The 18,499-nt window shown below is 41.0% G+C and overlaps 1 protein-coding gene across 1 annotated transcript; it reads left to right on the top strand.

Moving 5' to 3' along the window:
• Positions 1-6,259: 6,259 nt before the first annotated feature.
• Positions 6,260-13,915, top strand: LOC134339307 (volume-regulated anion channel subunit LRRC8C-like). Its single transcript, XM_063035694.1, has 2 exons — positions 6,260-6,397; positions 11,603-13,915. The coding sequence occupies exons 1-2, from the start codon at positions 6,260-6,262 to the stop codon at positions 13,913-13,915; spliced, it is 2,451 nt and encodes an 816-aa protein (XP_062891764.1).
• The last annotated feature ends 4,584 nt before the right edge of the window (positions 13,916-18,499 follow it).

Here is an 18,499-nt window from a genome sequence, read left to right on the forward strand (position 1 = left end):
TAGAAGATTATAAGGCTAGCAGGAAGGAGCTTAAGAATGAAATTAGGAGAGCCAGAAAGGGCCATGAGAAGGCCTTGGTGGGTGGGATTAAGTTAAATCCCCAGGGCATTCTACGAGTATGTGAAGAGCAAGAGGATAAGATGTGAGAGAATAGGCCCAATCAAATATGACAGTGGAAAAGTGTGTATGGAACCGGAGGAGATGGCAGAGGTACTTAAAGAGTGCTTCAGTATTCACTACGGAAAAGGATTTTGGCGATTGTAGGTATGACTTACAGTGGACTGAAAAGTTTGAGCATGTAGATATTAAGGAAGAGGATGTGCTGGAGCTTTTGGAAAGCATCAAGTTGGATAAGTCACGGGACCAGAAGAGTTGGACCCCAGCCTACTGTGGGAGGCAAGGGAGGACATTGCTGAGCCTCTGGCAATGACCTTTGCATCATCAATGGGGACGAGAAAGGTTCCGGAGGATTAGAGGGTTGCGGATGTTGTTCTCTTATTCAAGAAAGAGAGTAGAGATAGCCCAGGAAATTATGGACCAGTGAGTCTTACTTCAGTGGTTGGTTAGTTGATGGAGAAGATCCTGAGAGGCAGGATTTATGAACATTTGGAGAGGCATAATATGATTAGGAATAGTCAGCATAGCTTTGTCAAGGGCAGGTCATGCCTTATGAGCCTGATTGAATTTTTTGAGGATATGACTAAACACATTGATGAAGGTAGAGCAGTAGATGTAGTGTATATGGATTTCAGCAAGGCATTTGATAAGGTACCCCATGCAAGGCTTATTGAGAAAGTAAGGAGGCATGGGATCTGTTCTGGGATCCCTATTCTTCGTGATTTTTATAAATGACCTGGATGAGGAAGTGGAGGGATGGGTTAGTAAATTTACTGATGACACAAAGGTTGGGGGTGTTGTGGATAGTATGGAGGGCTGTCAGAGGTTACAGCAGGACATTGATAGGATACAAAAATGGGCTGAGGACTGGCAGATGGAGTTCAACCCAGATAAGTGTGAGCTGGTTCATTTTGGTGAGTCAAGTATGATGGCAGAATATAGTATTAATGGTAAGACTCTTGGTAGCGTGGAGGATCAGAGAGATCTTGGGGTCCGAGTCCATAGGACTATCAAAGCCACTGCGCAGGTTAACTCTGTGGTTAAGAAGGTATACGGTGCATTGGCCTTCATCAATTGTGGGATTGAGTTTAGGAGCTGAGAGGTAATGTTGCAGCAACATAGGACCTTGGTCAGACCCCACTTGGAGTACTGTGCTCAGTTCTGGTTGCCTAACTACAGGACGGATGTGGAAACCATAGAAAGGGTGCAGAGGAGATTTTCAAGGATGTTGCCTGGATTGGGGAGCATGCCTTATGATAGGTTGAGTGAACTTGGCCCTCTCTCCTTGGAGTGACGGAGAATGAGAAGTGACATGATAGAGGTGTACAAGTTGATGAGAGGCATTGATCATGTGGATAATCAGGCTTTTCCCCAGGGCTCAAATGGCTAGCACGAGAGGGCACAGTTTTAAGGTGCTGAGAAGGAGGTACAGAGGACATGTCAGGGGTAAGTTTTTTTACGCAGAGAGTGGTGAGAGCATGGAGTGGGCTGCCGGCCACGGTGGTGGAGGCGGATATGATAGGGTCTTTTAAGAGACTCCTGGACAGGTATATGGAGCTTAGAAAAATAGAGGGCTATGGTTAACCCTAGGTAATTTCTAAGGTAAGGACATGTTTGGCACAGCTTTGTGGGCCAAAGGGCCTGTATTGTGCTGTAGGTTATCTATGTTACTATACCAGTGCCTAAGAAGACTAATGTGAGCTGCCTTAATAACTATCACCCACTAGCACTCACTTATACAAGGATGAAATGCTTTGAGAGATTTATCATGACTAGACTGAACTCCTGCTTCAGCAAGGACCTGAAACCACTGCAATTTGCCTATCGCCACAATAGGTCAACGGCAGACACAGTCTCAATGGTTCTTCACATAGCATTAGACCACCTGGACAATACAAACACCAATGTCACGATGCTGTTCATTGACTATAGCTCAGCATTTAATAGCATCATTCGCACAATCCTGATTAAGTTACAGAACCTGGGCCTCTGCACCTCTCTCTGCATTTGGATCCTCGACTTCCCAACCGGAAGACCACAATCTGTGCAGATTGGTGATAATATCTCCTCCTCACTGACGATCAACACTGGTGCACCTCAGGGGTGTGTGCCCACTGTTCTACTCTCTCTCTATACTGTGTGGCTAGGCATAGCTCAAATACCATCTATATATTTGCTGATGATACAACCATTGTTGGTGGAATCTCAGATGGAAACGAGAGGGTTCACAGGAGTGAGATATGCCAACTAGTGATGTGGTGTCACAACAACAACCTGGCACTCAATGTCAGTAAGACTAAAGAGCTGATTGTGGACTTCAGGAAGGGTAAGACGAAGGAACACATATCAATCCACATAGAGGGATCAGAAGTGGAAAGAGTGAGCAGTTTCAAGTTCCTGGGTGTCAAGATCTCTGAGGACCTAACCTGGTCCCAACATATTGATGCAGTTATAAAGAAGGCAAGACAGCGACTATACTTCATTAGGAGTTTGAAGAGATTTGGTATATCAACAAAACCACTCAAAAATTTCTCTAGATGTACCATGAAGAGCATTCCGACAGGCTGCTTCACTGTCTGGTATGGGGGTGGGGGGGCGCTATTGCACAGGAAGAAGCTGCAGAAGGTTGTAAATTTAGTCAGCTCCATCTTGGGTACTAGCCTACAAAGTACCCAGGACATCTTCAAGCAGCGGTGTCTCAGAAAGGCAGCGTCCATTATTAAGGACCTCCAGCACCCAGGGCATGCCCTTTTCTCATTGTTACAATCAGGTAGGAGGTACAGAAGCCTGAAGGCACACACTCAGCGATTCAGGAACAGCTTCTTCCCCTCTGCCATCTGATTCCAAAATGGACATTGAACCCGTGAACCCTACCAGTCTTTTTAAATATATATTATTTCTGTTTTTTGCATGATTTTTAATCTAGTCAATATACATATACTGTAATTGATTGATTGATTTATTCTTGTATATTATGTATTGCATTGAACTGCTGCTGCTAAGTTAACAAATTTCATGACACATGCCAGTGATAATAAACCTGATTCTGATTCTATTTACTCCTCTGAGAAAATGTTAAAATGCAATGCTGATCATTAACACCAATCGGCTGACTTTAGTCTGACAGTTTTCCGATCTGCCATATATCTAAACAATCGTGTAAATTCCTAGAAATAAACTGTAGATCAAAGGACATTAAAGTTAAACATCTTTTATTTCAGCTGATACCTCAGAAATAACTGTGAAATTGAATAGATTTGGTATATTAACAAAAACACTCAAAAATTTCTCTAGATGTCCCATGAAGAACATTCTGAAAGGCTGCATCACTGTCTGATATGGGGGTGGGGGGTGGCTACTGCACAGGACAAAAAGAGCTGCAGAGGGCTGTAAATTTAGTACCCTGATATATTTCAAACAAGTGCTGGAAAGTACAAACCCCATTTCCAGAAAAGTTGGGATATTTTCCAAAATGCAATAAAAACGAAAATCTGTGATATTTTAATTCACGTGAACCTTTATTTAACTGACAAAAGTACAAAGAAAAGATTTTCAGTAGTTCTACTGACCAACTTAATTGTATTTTGTAAATATACACAAATTTAGAATTTAATGGCTGCAACACACTCAACAAAAGTTGGGACAGAGGCATGTTTACCATTGTGTTACATCACCTTTCCTTTTAATAACACTTTTTAATCATTTTAGAACTGAGGATACTAATTGTAGTGGATTTGCAATTGGAAATTTTGTCCATTCTTGCTTGATATAAGACTTCAGCTGCTCAACAGTCTGTGGTCTCTGTTATCTAATTCTCCTCTTCTTGATGCGCCATACATTTTCAATAGGAGATAGATCTGGACTGGCAGCAGGCCAGTCAAGCACATGCACTGTGTCTACAAAGCCATGTTGTTGTAGCCCGTGCAGAATGTGGTCTGGCTTTGTCCTGCTGAAATAAGCATTGACGTCCCGGGAAGAGACGTCGCCTTGATGGCAACATGTGTCTCTCTAAAATCCTAATATATGCCTCAGAGTCAATGGTACCTTCACATACATGCAACTCACCCATGCTGTGGGCACTGATGCACCCCCATACCATCACAGATGCTGGCTTTTTCACCTTTCGCTGATAACAATCTGGATGGTCGTTTTCATCTTTGGCACGGAGAACTCGACGCCTGTTTTTTCCGAAAACTAGCTGAAATGTGGACTCACCTGACCACAGCACACGGTTCCACAGTCTTTCGGTCCATCTGAGATGAGCTCGGGCCCAGAGAACTCGCCGGCGTTTCTGCATAGAGTTGATGTATGGCTTCCTCCTTGCGTAATACAGTTTCAAGTTGCATTTCTGGATGCAGCGACGGACTGTGTTGAGTGACAATGGTTTTCCGAAGTACTCCCGAGCCCAGGTGGCTATAATTGTCACAGTAGCATGACTGTTTCTTAGGCAGTGCCACCTGAGGAATCACGCACATTCAACAGTGGTTTCTGACCTTGCCCTTTACGCACTGAGATGTCTCTGAATTCTCTGAATCTTTTCACAATATTACGTACTGTAGATGTTGAAAGACCTAAATTCTCTGCAATCTTGCGTTGAGAAATGTTCCTTTTGAACTGACTAACAATTCTCTCACGAATTTTTGCACAAAGGGGTGAGCCACGACCCATCCTTGCTTGCAAAGACTGAGCCTTTGATGAACGTTACTTTTATACCCAGTCATGATACCTCACCTGCTACCAATTAGCCTGCTTAATGTGGAGTCTTCCAAACCGGTGTTACTTGAATATTCTGTGCACTTTTCAATCTTATTTTAACTCTGTCCCAACTTTTGTTGAGTGTGTTGCAGCCATCAAATGCTAAATTTGTGTATATTTACAAAATACAATTAAGTTGGTCAGTAAAACTATTGAAAATCTTTTCTTTGTACTTCTGTCAGTTAAATAAAGGTTCACGTAAATTAACATATCACAGATTTTTGTTTTTATTGCATTTTGGAAAATATCCCAACTTTTCTGGAAATGGGGTTTGTAGGAAAATGCCTCTCAGTTCTCAGGGATAATGCTTTGGATAGAATAACACTAGTGACTCTGGAGAAAACAGTAAGTAGCATATTTAATTAAGCACTCAGCAAGCGCACATTAATTCAATAGGAAACTATTGTTGATGAAAACCCAAAATAAAAACAAGATGCTTATGAGGCAGCTTCTGTGGACAGACAACCAGAGTTAATGCTTCAGGTCAGTTACCTCTTCTTAGAACATGATGTGAAACATCCTCTGTTTTATAGCAAATACAAACGTAATTAAGACTTCAACATATTAAACTGTTTTGCAAAAAGAATTGATACTCTAAACTTAGCCATATATTTGTAATTATTGGCAAGAAAAAAGGCAGCTTCAGGTTTATTTCTCACATGTTCATTGAAATATACAGTGAAATGCAACATTTTCGTTAATAACCAACGCACCCAAGGATGTGCTGGGATAGCCCGCAAGTGTTGCCAAACATTCCAGCACCAGCATAGCATGCTCACAGTATTCAACACAACACAAGCAGCAACAACAATAATAGCAACATCACAATACTAGACAACAGTAAAACAAGCCCCTTTCCCATCTTCCCACCCACTCATGCATACAGATCTCCAATCCCAAGACAGGCCACTTCCGAACCTCCAATCCTCGGCACCAGACTCTCAATTTTGGAGACATTGGGCTGATGACTAATACCACAAAACTATAGTTGTTTAGAATTGTGTTTTGCAATAAGTGAAAAATATTTCAAAATGTCAGTTGATTCCCATTGTAGTGGAAAATATTGAGGCACTAGCAAAGAGTTACCTAGTGATGAAATAAAGGAGTAAGAGTTTTAGCCCTTCAGACCAATCAATATTTAATATCCACTCAGTACTAGTAATTAGTCAGCAATTTGAGCAACAGAATTAACATTGGTGCCCCTGAGCAAGGGAGGGTAAAATCATCTAGCTTCTCAATCCAGTGAACCCTGATGAGGACATGATCTTGCTCAGCTGTGATTTTATGAGAACATGTCACTAAGGTCACAGCCATAATTACCCATGTCTATTGAAAAACAATTTCTGTGCAACACCATTTACACTGTTACCTTTTCTTCCCAACAGGAATGATTCCAGTGACAGAACTATCATATTTTGGGGAACAAGACCCAGCATTCAAGATCCTGAAGCCCTGGTGGGATGTATTTGCAGAATATCTGACCCTTCTTATGGTTCTGGTGTCAATGTTTGGAGGGGCACTGCAGGTAAAACAGGAAGAGGGAGCCTTTATCACAGAGAAACATTTTGTTAGTAATGTATTGTAAGCTCTTCAGATCATTAATGCTTTAAAGTATGTTGTATTAATTATGTAAAGTGGCTTTGCTCATTAGATTCTAAATTAAGGCATTTCAGAGAAAGGTGGAATGGGTGTAGTGTGGCGGTGGGACCTCTACCATGCTGGGCCAGGCAGCAACTCTCAGACACCTCCTCATACCTACCCCTTGAAGAGGACCCCACTCCGGATCATCAGAAAACTGTCTCCAACACCATCACTGACTTCATCATCTCTTGAGGACTCCTATCCACTGCCACCAAACTCAGAATTCCCTTGCCCTGCACTGATTGCTTCTATCTCCTACCCAAGATCCACAGACCTGACTGTCTGGGTGGACCCATTGTCTCTGCCTGCTCCTGCCCCACTGAACACTTGTCCTCGTACCTCAACTCCATTCTAACCCCCTTGGTTCAGTCCCTGCATGCAGGACACTTCTCATGCTCTTGATCTCCTCATGAACTTTTAATTCCCTGACCCTGACCATCTCATTTTCACCGTGGATGTCCAGTTCCTATATGCTTCTCTCCCCACTTTCCATGTCTTTGCCAATAAAAGAACCAACAAGTTCCCCTCCACCACCACCCTCCTCCATTCTGGCACTGGTCCCTACACTCAATAATTTTTCCTTTGGCTTCCCCCACTTTCTCCAGCTTTTTTATTGGCTACGTACTTCAGTCTATGTTCCAAGCCTTTCCCAGTGATGCTCCCTAACTCTCTCTCCACTACACTGATGACTGCATTGGTGCTGCCTCAGACACCCATGCTGATTTCATCAGCTTTACCTCCAACTTCCACCCTGCCCTTAAACTCACTTGTTCCACTTCTGACACTTCCCTCCCTTTCTCAATCTCTGGAGACAAACTCTCAACCAACATCTTTTATAAACCTTCCAATTCCCAAAGTTACTTTTACTATACATCTTCCCACCCTGTCTCTTTTTCTCAGTTTCTTCGTTTCCACCGCATCTATTCCCAAGATGAGGCTTCCCTTTCCAGGATACCAGAGATGTCTTCCTCCTTCAAAGAGCGGGGTTTCCTTTCCTCCACCATTGACGGTGCCTTCACTCGCATCTCCTCCATTTCCCAAAAATCCAAGCTCACCCGTTCTTCCCGCCAACAGTGACAGAGTTCCTCTTGTCCTTACCTACCACCCCATCAGCCTCCACATCCAACATATCATTCTCCGTAACTGTTCCCATCTCCAAAGGGATCCTACCACCAAAGATATCTTTACCTCCCCACCCCACCCCATCTTTTTGCAGGGATCACTCTCTCTGTGATTTCCTTATCCATTCGTCCTTCCTCAATAATCTCCCTCCCAGCATTTATCCCTGTAAGTGGCCAAAGTGCTACACCTGCCCATTCACCTCCATTCAAAGCCCCAGGCAATTTTTGCACATTCAATAGTCAATGGTTCCATTTAATATACGAGAATGTATAAAATATACAACCTGAAATTCTTACTCACTGCAGACGTTCTCAAAACAATAAAAACCCTGCAAGAATGAATGACATAAAAACGTAAGGACCCCTAAGCCCCCTGTCCCCTTCACACACACAAGCAGCAACAACAGAATAAATCCTCCTCCCACTTATTTTAACACAAAGCATCACCACCTGACATTCAAGCCAAAGCAAAGCTTCCAAAGAGAGACCATCAAAAACTAATTGTTCACTCCAACATTTCAAATCCCCCAGTCTCTGTCTCCCTCTGAGAGGGGGGGGGGTCGATGCCAAATGCAGAGCCCTCCGACAGCCACTCTTGCTGTCTTCGATGCTTCACTCCAGTTGACGACACCAGCAAGAATTCGTGTCCATAAGGCCGCTAAGGCGCTCGACTTCAAGCCAGATCTGGTCATACTGAAAACGTGGCCAATCGCGAGCTCCAAGCCACCGTGCAGAACTGCAGTTTCTGAGGGCTGCTCTAGATCAAAGATCCCAATGGGACCCTAGCCACCCTGGAAAGGAAAATAAAGACATTAGAATCGGAAGAATTTAATTGTTTCGCTGATGAGCCGCGGCCATCATTAGCTCCACCCATCCCAGCATGGGTGAGGCAACTCATTCTACTGTGGTCGTCTATTGTGTCCGGTGCTTCTGATGCAGCCTCCTCTACGTTGGTGAGACCCATTGTAAATTTTGGAACTGCTTTGTCAAACAGCTCCGCTCCATCTGCCAAAAGTGGAACTTCCCGGTGGCCAAACACTTTAATTCCCATTCCAACATGTCACCCTGTGGCCTTCTCCTGTGTCAAGATGAGACCGCTCACCTTACATTCCGTCTGGGTAGCCTCCAACCCCATGGCTTGAACATTGACTTCTCCTTCGGGTCAAAAAAAATTTCCCTCTTCTTCCCCTCTTCTTCAATTTCCCACTCTGGGCTCTTACCTCTTCTCACGGGCCCATCACCTCTTCTTCTCCTGCCCTTTCTCCTACAGTGCACTCTCCTCTTCCATCACGTTCCTTTCTCTACATCCCTTTAGCTCTCCTACCCGTCTGGCTTCACCTGTCACTTTCTAGCTATCCTCCTTCCCTTCGCCCCAGCTTCTTATTCTGGCGACTTCCCCCTTCCTTTCCAGTCCTGAAGAAATATTGACTGTACTCTTTTCCATACGTGCAATTTGTGTGTGTTGCATTGGACTTGCAGCATCTGCAGATTTCCTCATGGTTATGATTTCAGAATAGCAACGGTGAGTTTTAGTTTAATAATACCCTTGTCTTCCCATGCTTTTTGTCCTTTTGGATGAATTCAAGGAAATTTATAACTAAGTGGGCAGACTGACTGAAATCAGCAATATTCTCTTTTCCATTCTGGCTCCCTTCTTACCCCTTCCCTCCTCCTCACATGCCCCTCACATCCCCCTGGGCCCTCCCCCTTTTACCCATGACCCATTCTCCTCTTCTATCAGATTCCTCCTTCTCCAGCCCTTTTCCTTTTCCACCTATTACCTTCTGGCTTCTTACTTCATCCCCCCTCTCTATTCAGTTGGCTTCACCTATAGCTTGTCCTGCTTCCCCTACCCCCCCCCCACCTTCTTATTATGGCATCTTCCCCCTTCCTTTCCAGTCCTGATGAAAGACCTCGGCTCGAAATGTTGACTGTTGATTCATTTACACAGGTGCTGTCTGACCTGCTGAGTTTCTCCAGCATTTTGTCTGTGTTGCTCTGGATTTCCAGCATCTGCAGAATTTCTTGTGTTTATGGAGTGATGTGCTATATGTGCCAACAGAGGGAACGAGTGCTTTTGGCTGAACAAGATAAAGTAATGGAAGCTATCATCAACAGTGCACTAAAGCAGTACATAACCATCAATATCATAACTGATGCTGAGTTTAGGATTCACTGAAATCACTTTGCTCCAGACTTCTTCACAGTCTTAGTCCAAAAAGAGCTGAATACTGAAGGTGGGGAGTACTGTAGTTGAATGTATTTGACATCAAGTCAGCACTTGACCAAGTGTGGCATCAGGTGTCCTGTTAAAAGTGAAGAGAATAGTTAACCAGTGGTTGAAGTTACACAAAGGAAAATGGCTGTGATTATCAGAGGACGGTCACCCCAGCCTAGCTCAGTGTCTTAGGCCCAAGCATCTTCATCTGCTTCGTGAATGATCTTCCATCTATTTATCACAATATCAGGAATGTTCACTGGCCATTGCACATTGTTCATTTGTCATTCTTCAGCAAATGAAGCAGTGTAAAGCAGCATTATGCATTATTTTCCATCAACAACAGATAGACTCCAAAGATGTGCTGGGGCAAACCCGCAGTGTCACCATGCTCCTGGTACTGACATGGCATGCACACAATTCACTAACTTTAATCATAACTGTATGTCTTCAGAATGTGCGAGGAAACTGGAGCATCCAAAGGAAATCCATGTGGTCACGGGGAGAACTTCCTATAGACAGCTGTGGAGATCAAACCCCGATCTCACAGATGCCACAATAAAGGGGTGCACATTCCATTGCTAACTTAGTGAGGAACCAAAAAAAAATAAAGGAAGATATCTTCCTTCCCTTGCAGCTATTTTTTACAGAAAAGAATTTACTTAAAACTTGCCATTAACTGTTTCTTTGTAAACTATTGTAAAGGTTTGGTGTCATGCCTGCACAGGCAGGTACCTCCCAGTCTCCAGCCAGCTAATAGGAGTCACCTGCAGCCTATTTAAACCCAGCTTTCATCCACAGCCTTTGGTCACTCATCATTCCAGCCAGCCTCTGCTAGTTGCTCCAGCCTTCAATTAGCTTTTCTGCCCGTGGTGTTTAGTATCTGTTCTCTCTTGTTTGAGGCACCCCTGGGGTTGTTATTTTGCAGTCTTGTTAAAGTTACCATTCATCGCTGAACCATCTCTGCTGCGCTGCTTTTGGGTCAAGACTCCTTTACATTTCTTGACAATTTGGCATTCTGAGGAAATAATATTTTTTGATATTTTGTTCCACATTCCATATTTCTGCTGATTGCTTTATCAGTGTTCTTAGAGCATATTTCCATCATATTTTATAATTCATACAATTTAAAGATCCATATTACATGTCCTTTTAAATTATATAGTATTATAAGATTTGGCTTTTCATTTTATACACAATTGATGAATCTGGATCACATAGCATGATTGTCTCATTATACCTGGATGTGACCAAGATAGTTGGAACAGCCTTCAATTTCACCCATTTCAGAATACTGGGATATAAAAGGTATTTTTTATTTCACTGCTGCCATGGTCTCCATAAGAGATTATTCTGTGTTTTCTGTCTAGTTTTCCTTCTGGCAAGATATTATGTTTCCTTTATATATGGGAAATATACACACATGCAGGTCACCCTTTGTTTTCCATCTAATGTCACATGCTAATGTTGTTTACTGCACAGAAGACACCACAGCTAAGCATTTACTCCCCAGAGCATCTAAATTGTTTATTGTGCAACAGTTCAGAAGAACTGACCAATAATCTTCTATGTTTAGAGTTTCTATGTGTAAGTTTGCATGGGCCTCGATGCTCATAAACATATTTTCTGTCGCAATTACCTATGCACCTGAGCTGAAATGCTCTCATGATTGTTGTTGTACCAGTTACGAATATGAAAATGAAATCTATAATGTAAAGTACTTATGTTCAGAATGATTTGTCATTTCCAGGTATCAAACGAGCAGATTCTGTGCATCCCAGTGCCAGAGGGCCTCTCCATTCAGAAACGTCAATGGAACCACACTGTTTTGGAAGGACGTAGGCTTGATGTGCTTGCCTCTGGATTCCAGACTGGTCTAGATGTTCAGCAGTATTATCTTATTAATCAGTGGTGCTATGATAATGCTGTGATATGGTTTTCTAAATATTTCCCTTACCTAGTCCTTCTACATTCTTTGATATTCCTCATCAGTAGTAACTTCTGGTTTAAATTTCCAGGCACAAGTTCTAAGATAGAGCACTTTATCACTGTCCTTGGGAAATGCCTTGACTCTCCATGGACTACTAAAGCGCTGTCAGAAACTGTGTATGAGGAGTCTACCCCCAGGGTGCCCATAGTCTCTGAATCCAGCACAGATCAATCATTATCTTCTATGAATAGTCCACAGAAAGTTGACTCTTCTGGGTCATTCTCACAAGAGATTGCATTCAGTAATGATGTTTATAAAGGAGACAAGGCTTCTCTTTTGTCCAAAGGCTCTTCACAAGTTATGAAATCAGCTGGTGGCATTATGGTAGACAATTCTTCAGTGAAAATTCTGGATAAAAAGGAAGGTGAGCAGGCCAAATCCCTCTTTGAAAAAGTGAAAAAGTTTCGCCTGCATACAGAAGAGGGAGACATTCTCTATACAATGTACTTGAATCAAACCATTGTTCGGACTGTGCAAAGTGTAATTATTCTTGTCTACATCAGCATTTTTATTCCTCAAATGTGTAACAACATCCACTGTGTCGATGCACTGCACATCACAGGGTTCACTGACTTCTTCTGCATTCATGCTTTGTGGAGAATGTTCCAAATGTTATCACTGTTATACATTACTGCAATAGTCTTATATAGTTGCACTTGTCTGTACACACTGCATTGGATACTTTATTATAAATTGAAAGAGTATTCATTTGAAAATGTGAGAGTTGAGACTGGGATGGATGATATTCCAGATGTGAGAAATGACTTTGCCTTCCTGCTACATCTTATTGATCAGTATGACAAACTTTATGCCAGAAAGTTTGCGGTATTTCTCTCAGATGTGAGTGAAAATAAGCTTCTACAGCTCAATTTGAATCATGAGTGGACAGAAGAGCGCCTGAAGCAGCGTCTCATCATGAACATGGAGAACAAAGTGGAAATGCACCTCTTCATGATGCCAGGAATCCCCATCCAGGTTTACAACCTGACCGAGATTGAAGTCTTAAAGCTGGAGCTCATCAAAGGAGTCACCATTTCTGCTGCCATCTCCAATCTGAAAATGTTGAAGGAAATGTGGTTGTACAACTGCTCCTTTAAGGTAGAAAGACAGGCACTGCTATTCTTGAAGGAGAATTTGATAACTTTACGTGTACGATTTGGTATCGCTGATGAAACACCCCCATGGATATTTACCTTGAAGAATTTACATGTGCTCTATATTGAAGGGCAACTGCAAACTGACAGTAAAATCTCCACAGCCCTGCAGATGTTTTGTGAGCTGCCAAACATAGATACCTTGCATCTAAAGACCAATGTAACTAAGCTCCCAAATGCAATTTTAGATATGGCCAATCACTTGTTGTGCTTAATAATTCACAATGAAGGAGTAAAAATAACATCATTAACAAATATTAAGAAGCTCTTTGGCCTGACTGTGCTGAGATTGCTCCATTGCAATTTAGAAAGAATCCCTAGTGCCATCTTTAGTCTGACCAATTTACAGGAACTTGACCTCAAAGACAACAACCTAAGTTCAATGGAAGAGCTTGCCAGTTGTCAAAACCTCCGAAAACTCAGCTGCCTAAGATTGTGGCATAACAATATCACTTCCATTCCTGTTCACATTGCCAAAATTCCAAAACTTGAAATGCTCTATCTCAATAAGAACAAGATTGAATTCCTGTCCCCAAGTATATTTAAACTAACGAAACTTCTCTTCTTAGATGTTTCCCACAATTACATTTCAAAGATCCCTCCTGAGATTGACCAACTAGTAGAGTTGCAGCATTTTGCTATAGAATGCAATAAAGTGACTGAACTTCCTGAATCTCTCTTCTCCTGCACCAAACTGCGAGTTCTCAACCTTTCGCACAATAACCTGACTTTTCTCTCACCCTCTGTTGGACGTCTGCGGCAACTGCATCTCCTGGATCTTAAAGTCAATAAATTGGATAAACTTCCAGCTGAGTTGGGACAATGCTCTTGTCTCCGGAAGACCCAGCTGTTTGTAGAGGATGACATTTTTAAAACATTGCCTCTGAACATCAGGGAGCAGATCACAAATACGTCATAAATCTGAGATGTGAGTATTGAATAAACTGAAATACTAAAGAGAGCGAAGAAGAGAAGAGGGAGAAAAAGGAAGAGAAGGAGAAAGTGAAAGATGAAGAGGGAGAGAGAGTGAAAGAGATGAATGGAAAGCACGAGACAGAGGGAGGAGATATATTGAGCTGGGATTGGGTGAAGAGAAAAGCATGGAGGATGCAAATACACATGCAATTTCTTGTTCTTTTCCGTGAAATAAAGTGGTGACATTTCATATAGGTCTCATTATGGTCCCATTTGATTACTATGGATATTGGTTTATCATCATCACGTGTACAGTGAAAAGCTTCTGCTCTGAATGAACAGATCATTCCATGCATAACTACATCAAGGCAGAAAAACGAGAACAGAATGTAGCATACAGTTGCAATTACAGAGAAATTTCAGTGCCGACAGGCACTATGGTGCAGGGGTCATGATGTTTCCTATGTACTGTAATTCCAAAAATCCACTTTAAAAGGAATAATTAGATTGGTATATATTTAATATTTTCAAAAGGATTGCAGAGCTGTTTCAGTAGCAGGTAGCATCAATGCCCTTTTAATTAACTTAGGCAGGAGTACTTCCTGCTCATGGTAAAACACAAAGAGTTCAGATTTCAAATGGGTAGATGAATTATTTTAACTTTAATATACATTGATGTGCCTGGTTTAACCTCTGGTTGTTGATTAAAACTACTGGTAACTTCATCATTTTACATGTTACTGTTTGTGAAACGGGCATGTTTCCTGTAATGCTTTCTACACTAGCTGCACAAGTGTGTCTGCACATAAGTGCAAGTTTTTTTCTTTCTGTACCATTCACATGCTGAAATCTTTCCCTTCATTTATATGTCTGATCTTGGTTTCCTTCAGTTTACCTTTGCAATTTGGCCCTCTGGCCACCCTCTCAACATTGTTCAGACACGTTTGTCCTACCTCAGGAAGTTCTCTCCTAAATCTTGCCACTCCTCCACTAGATTCCTTGCCTAAGCTAGTCTGTTCTAGTAATCTTTGGTGTTCATTTATCACTGTAAACTTTGTTTGGATATCTTCAGTGCTGAATAAACATTGTCATTTCCTCTCTTTGACAAAGGTAGTTTACTGCAGTCTCAGCTGAGGTTTTGATTCTGGCCTTGGATTCCACTTGAAACAAGACGTTATGAGGAAGGGCTTTAAAGTTACTGTGTGCCATCTTGAATCCTAATTAAAAGTGACTAACAGGAAGCAGAAGATAGGCATAACTGAGTCTTTTTCTGCTTCAGAAATGTAGCACAGCAATTGGTGCTGGTCTTTAACAACTTACCACTTACCTAAGTAATATATGATGGTAAATGTGCTAGTGACACAAAAATAAGCATATAATTTAGGCTGTGAGACTAATGAATACACTCCTACTAATGAGGTCTCGTCACTAGGATAGTGAGCTGTTTAAGGTTTACAGTTTACCTGTGCTATGCATTCCATGCATTTCGAATTATATATACTTTTAACTTATTAATGGTAATATTTTGATATGTGCTCTGTGTGAGATATACATAAGCACTCTGATCCTGAGGAACATTGTTTCATTTGGTTGTCTCTATGTAGAGTCAGATGACAATAAACTTGAACTTGAAGGAGAATTGACAAAAGAAGAAAGATTATGTTTATGTTCTGCAGGGAATTCTGGAGTACTATGTATGGTTTGATTTCCTTATTTCAGTAAGGGTAATGCTTTGGAAGTGGTTCAAAGATGAATTACTAGGTGAATATTTGGAATGGGCAGGTTGTTTTATGAGGAAGAGTCACACAGGCTAGGTTTTGTTCCACTGGAGACTTGATTGAAACATACAAGATCCTGAGAGGTGGGTATGGACGTGGAGGGATTTTCCTCTTATGCAACAACCTAGAACAAGGGGTAAATGTTTGAAAATAAAGGGGTGCCCATTTAAGGCAGAGATTTTTTATTTCTCACAGAGCGTTGTGGGAGACTAGAACCCTCTTTCTCCGGGCAGTGGAAGAAGATACTTTATTTTAAATGCAGAGGCAGATAAATACTTGATGTATGTGGGTGAAGGATCATCATGTGTCAACAAAAATGCAGATTTGAGGTTACTATCATGATTTTGTTAAAAGGAAAAGCAGGCTTGAAGACCCAAGTGGTCTATTCCTGCTCCTAATTTATATATTCAAAGTAGTTTCTTTCTCCAGTTATTTAGAATTTATTTAATTTTTTGGTCCAGGCCTCACAGCTTATGAGTCATCAAATTAGATTTCTTAAGCTCATTGGATCCAGATATTTGAAGTAGCCTTTTTGTATCATTTGGCATATAGGACAAAGGAACCATAGTGTTTACCTAACCATGTTATTTTCTGGAAACAACGCCAGTTTTCTCTCCCTCCCTGTCCATCAGAATGCATGTCCTGGAATCAGAGACCTGGTGTGAGGAATATTGTAAGAGCCTTTGTTATCTCCGCTTTTGAAACTCATTGAAAAGTTCATTTCATTAGAACCAGTCTTATGTCACTTTACTTATGCAAATGACTCTTTAACTGCATGGTAAGATGCTGCTGAAATACTCAGGGACCATGTCTAGAAGATTGCATCATTGTACATTGTTTTATGATGCTTAAAAGGTAGACAGCCATTATAGGCAATTGGATAATATAATTTAAACTTACAAAGTCAACAAAGTTAAATATACTGCATTGGCTTGGTTTCAGTGTGTAATCACGCTGGAAATTGTGATTACAGAACTTATTTATATATTTATATGAAATTAATTTGTCCCATATTTTACAAAATAATATCTTAACCAGGTTAATATTTTTGCTAAATAGCAACCAGAATTTCATGTAATTTGTGCATATTGTTTCTCAGTGGTATAATCTGCCCTATTGACTGGAGACAAAATGGTAATTTTGGTTTGAATTTAAATCCAGGCTCCAGAGATGAAAAACACTATTGTTGTTCATTAGGAACATTAAACATCTATAGATCACCTGCATGCTTATACATTATTTGATACACAAAACAATTTTTATATTACATCACCAACTACTTGATAAATCCTTTCTGTTTTGGTCCCCTATTTAAATTTCAATAGGTTCTGTTTACAAACATGCTTGCGCTTAAAGATAACCAGATTCATGTCACACCAATTTGATGATGTGTTGTAAATCTAAATTGTAAGTAATTTTATTGTTGACTGTAAAACTATACTTTGAATTCTTAGCATGTTTCTAGCTTTTTCAGTGCTGGACTATCCTTGCAAGATGAATAGTTATTTCTGATTTTTTTTCTCAAAAGCTTACTTCATGATGTCCATAAAACACATTCCCAACATGTTTCAAATCACTTTAACTTGATTGATTTATCAGCATAATTAATTGATTATGAGACAGCAGTGTGGAACACTTCAATAGTCTGAAAAGTGTAAGTAGATCCACATTCCTTGCTTTTGATAATTTTATACAATTTTGCACAGACATGGCTGTGGGATGAATGAAAAATTAAGCTGGGGTCTGATGCAGTCCATAGCTAAAGAACCAATTGGCATATATCAATAGTTTGACTAGCTGGATAAGACGGAGACCTCAGATGGAAATCTACCACTGTGCATCAGTATGTTGTCACCAAGAAGTGAGAACGTTTGGCAAAATGTAAATAAGTACCACTACAGGCAGGTCAATTTGTTTAAAATTGTTTACTCATGTTTTGAAGCCTTTACTTTTATCTTTGGTCTCTGATTGTTGGAATGTAAGGATATCGGTGTAATTTTAGGATGAAGAGAAGGCCAAGTATAAATTTAGGTACCAACATGTTTTTATATGAGAAAAGGTTTTAATCTGAAGATTTACAAAGGAATTGGTACAGAGGTAATAATGCAGAACAAGGAAATGGTGGACCAACTAAGAAGTATTTTGCACCCTTCTTCACTGTGGAAGACGTTAGCAGTATGCTGGAAGTTCGGCAGTGCCATAGGGCAGAAGTGAGTACAATTGCTATTACTAGGGAACAGGTGCTTGGGAAGCTGAAAGGTCTGAAGGTAAATAAGTCACCTGGACCAGATGTACTACATCCCAGAGTTCTGGAAGAAGAGCCTGAAGAGATTGTGGAGGCATTAGTAATTATCTTTCAAGAATCACTAGATTGTGGCATGATTCTGGAGGACTGGAAAATTGCAAATGTTAGTCCACTATTTAAGAAGGCAGACAGGCAGAAGGAAAATTATAGGCTAGTTACCTTGACCTCGGTAGTTGGGAAGATGTTCAAGTTGATTGTTTTAGATGAGGTCTCAAAGTACTTGGAGGTATGTGATAAAATAGGCCAAAGTCAGCATGGTGTCCTTAAGGGAAAATCTTGCCTGACAAATCTGTTGGAATTTCTTTGAGGAAATAATAAGCAGGATAGACAAAGGAGAATCGGTTGATGTTATGTATTTGGATTTTCAGAAGGCCTTTGATAAGGTGCCATACGAGGCTGCTTAACAAGAGCCCATGGTATTGCAGGAAATATACTAACATGGATAGAAGAATGAATGATCGGCAGGAGACAAAGAGTGTGAATAAAGGGAGTCTTTCTGGTTGGC

This window comes from Mobula hypostoma, chromosome 29, assembly GCF_963921235.1.
Source record: "Mobula hypostoma chromosome 29, sMobHyp1.1, whole genome shotgun sequence".
In the NCBI taxonomy this organism is placed as follows: Eukaryota; Metazoa; Chordata; class Chondrichthyes; order Myliobatiformes; family Myliobatidae; genus Mobula; species Mobula hypostoma.

What these genes read in the sequence shown, in the direction of transcription:
- LOC134339307 (XM_063035694.1), top strand. Translation starts at nt 6,260, where the DNA reads ATGATTCCAGTGACAGAACTATCATATTTTGGGGAACAAGACCCAGCA. An exon ending in TGTTTGGAGGGGCACTGCAG is followed by an intron (nt 6,398 to 11,602) that starts GTAAAACAGGAA and finishes TGTCATTTCCAG; the next exon opens with GTATCAAACGAGCAGATTCT.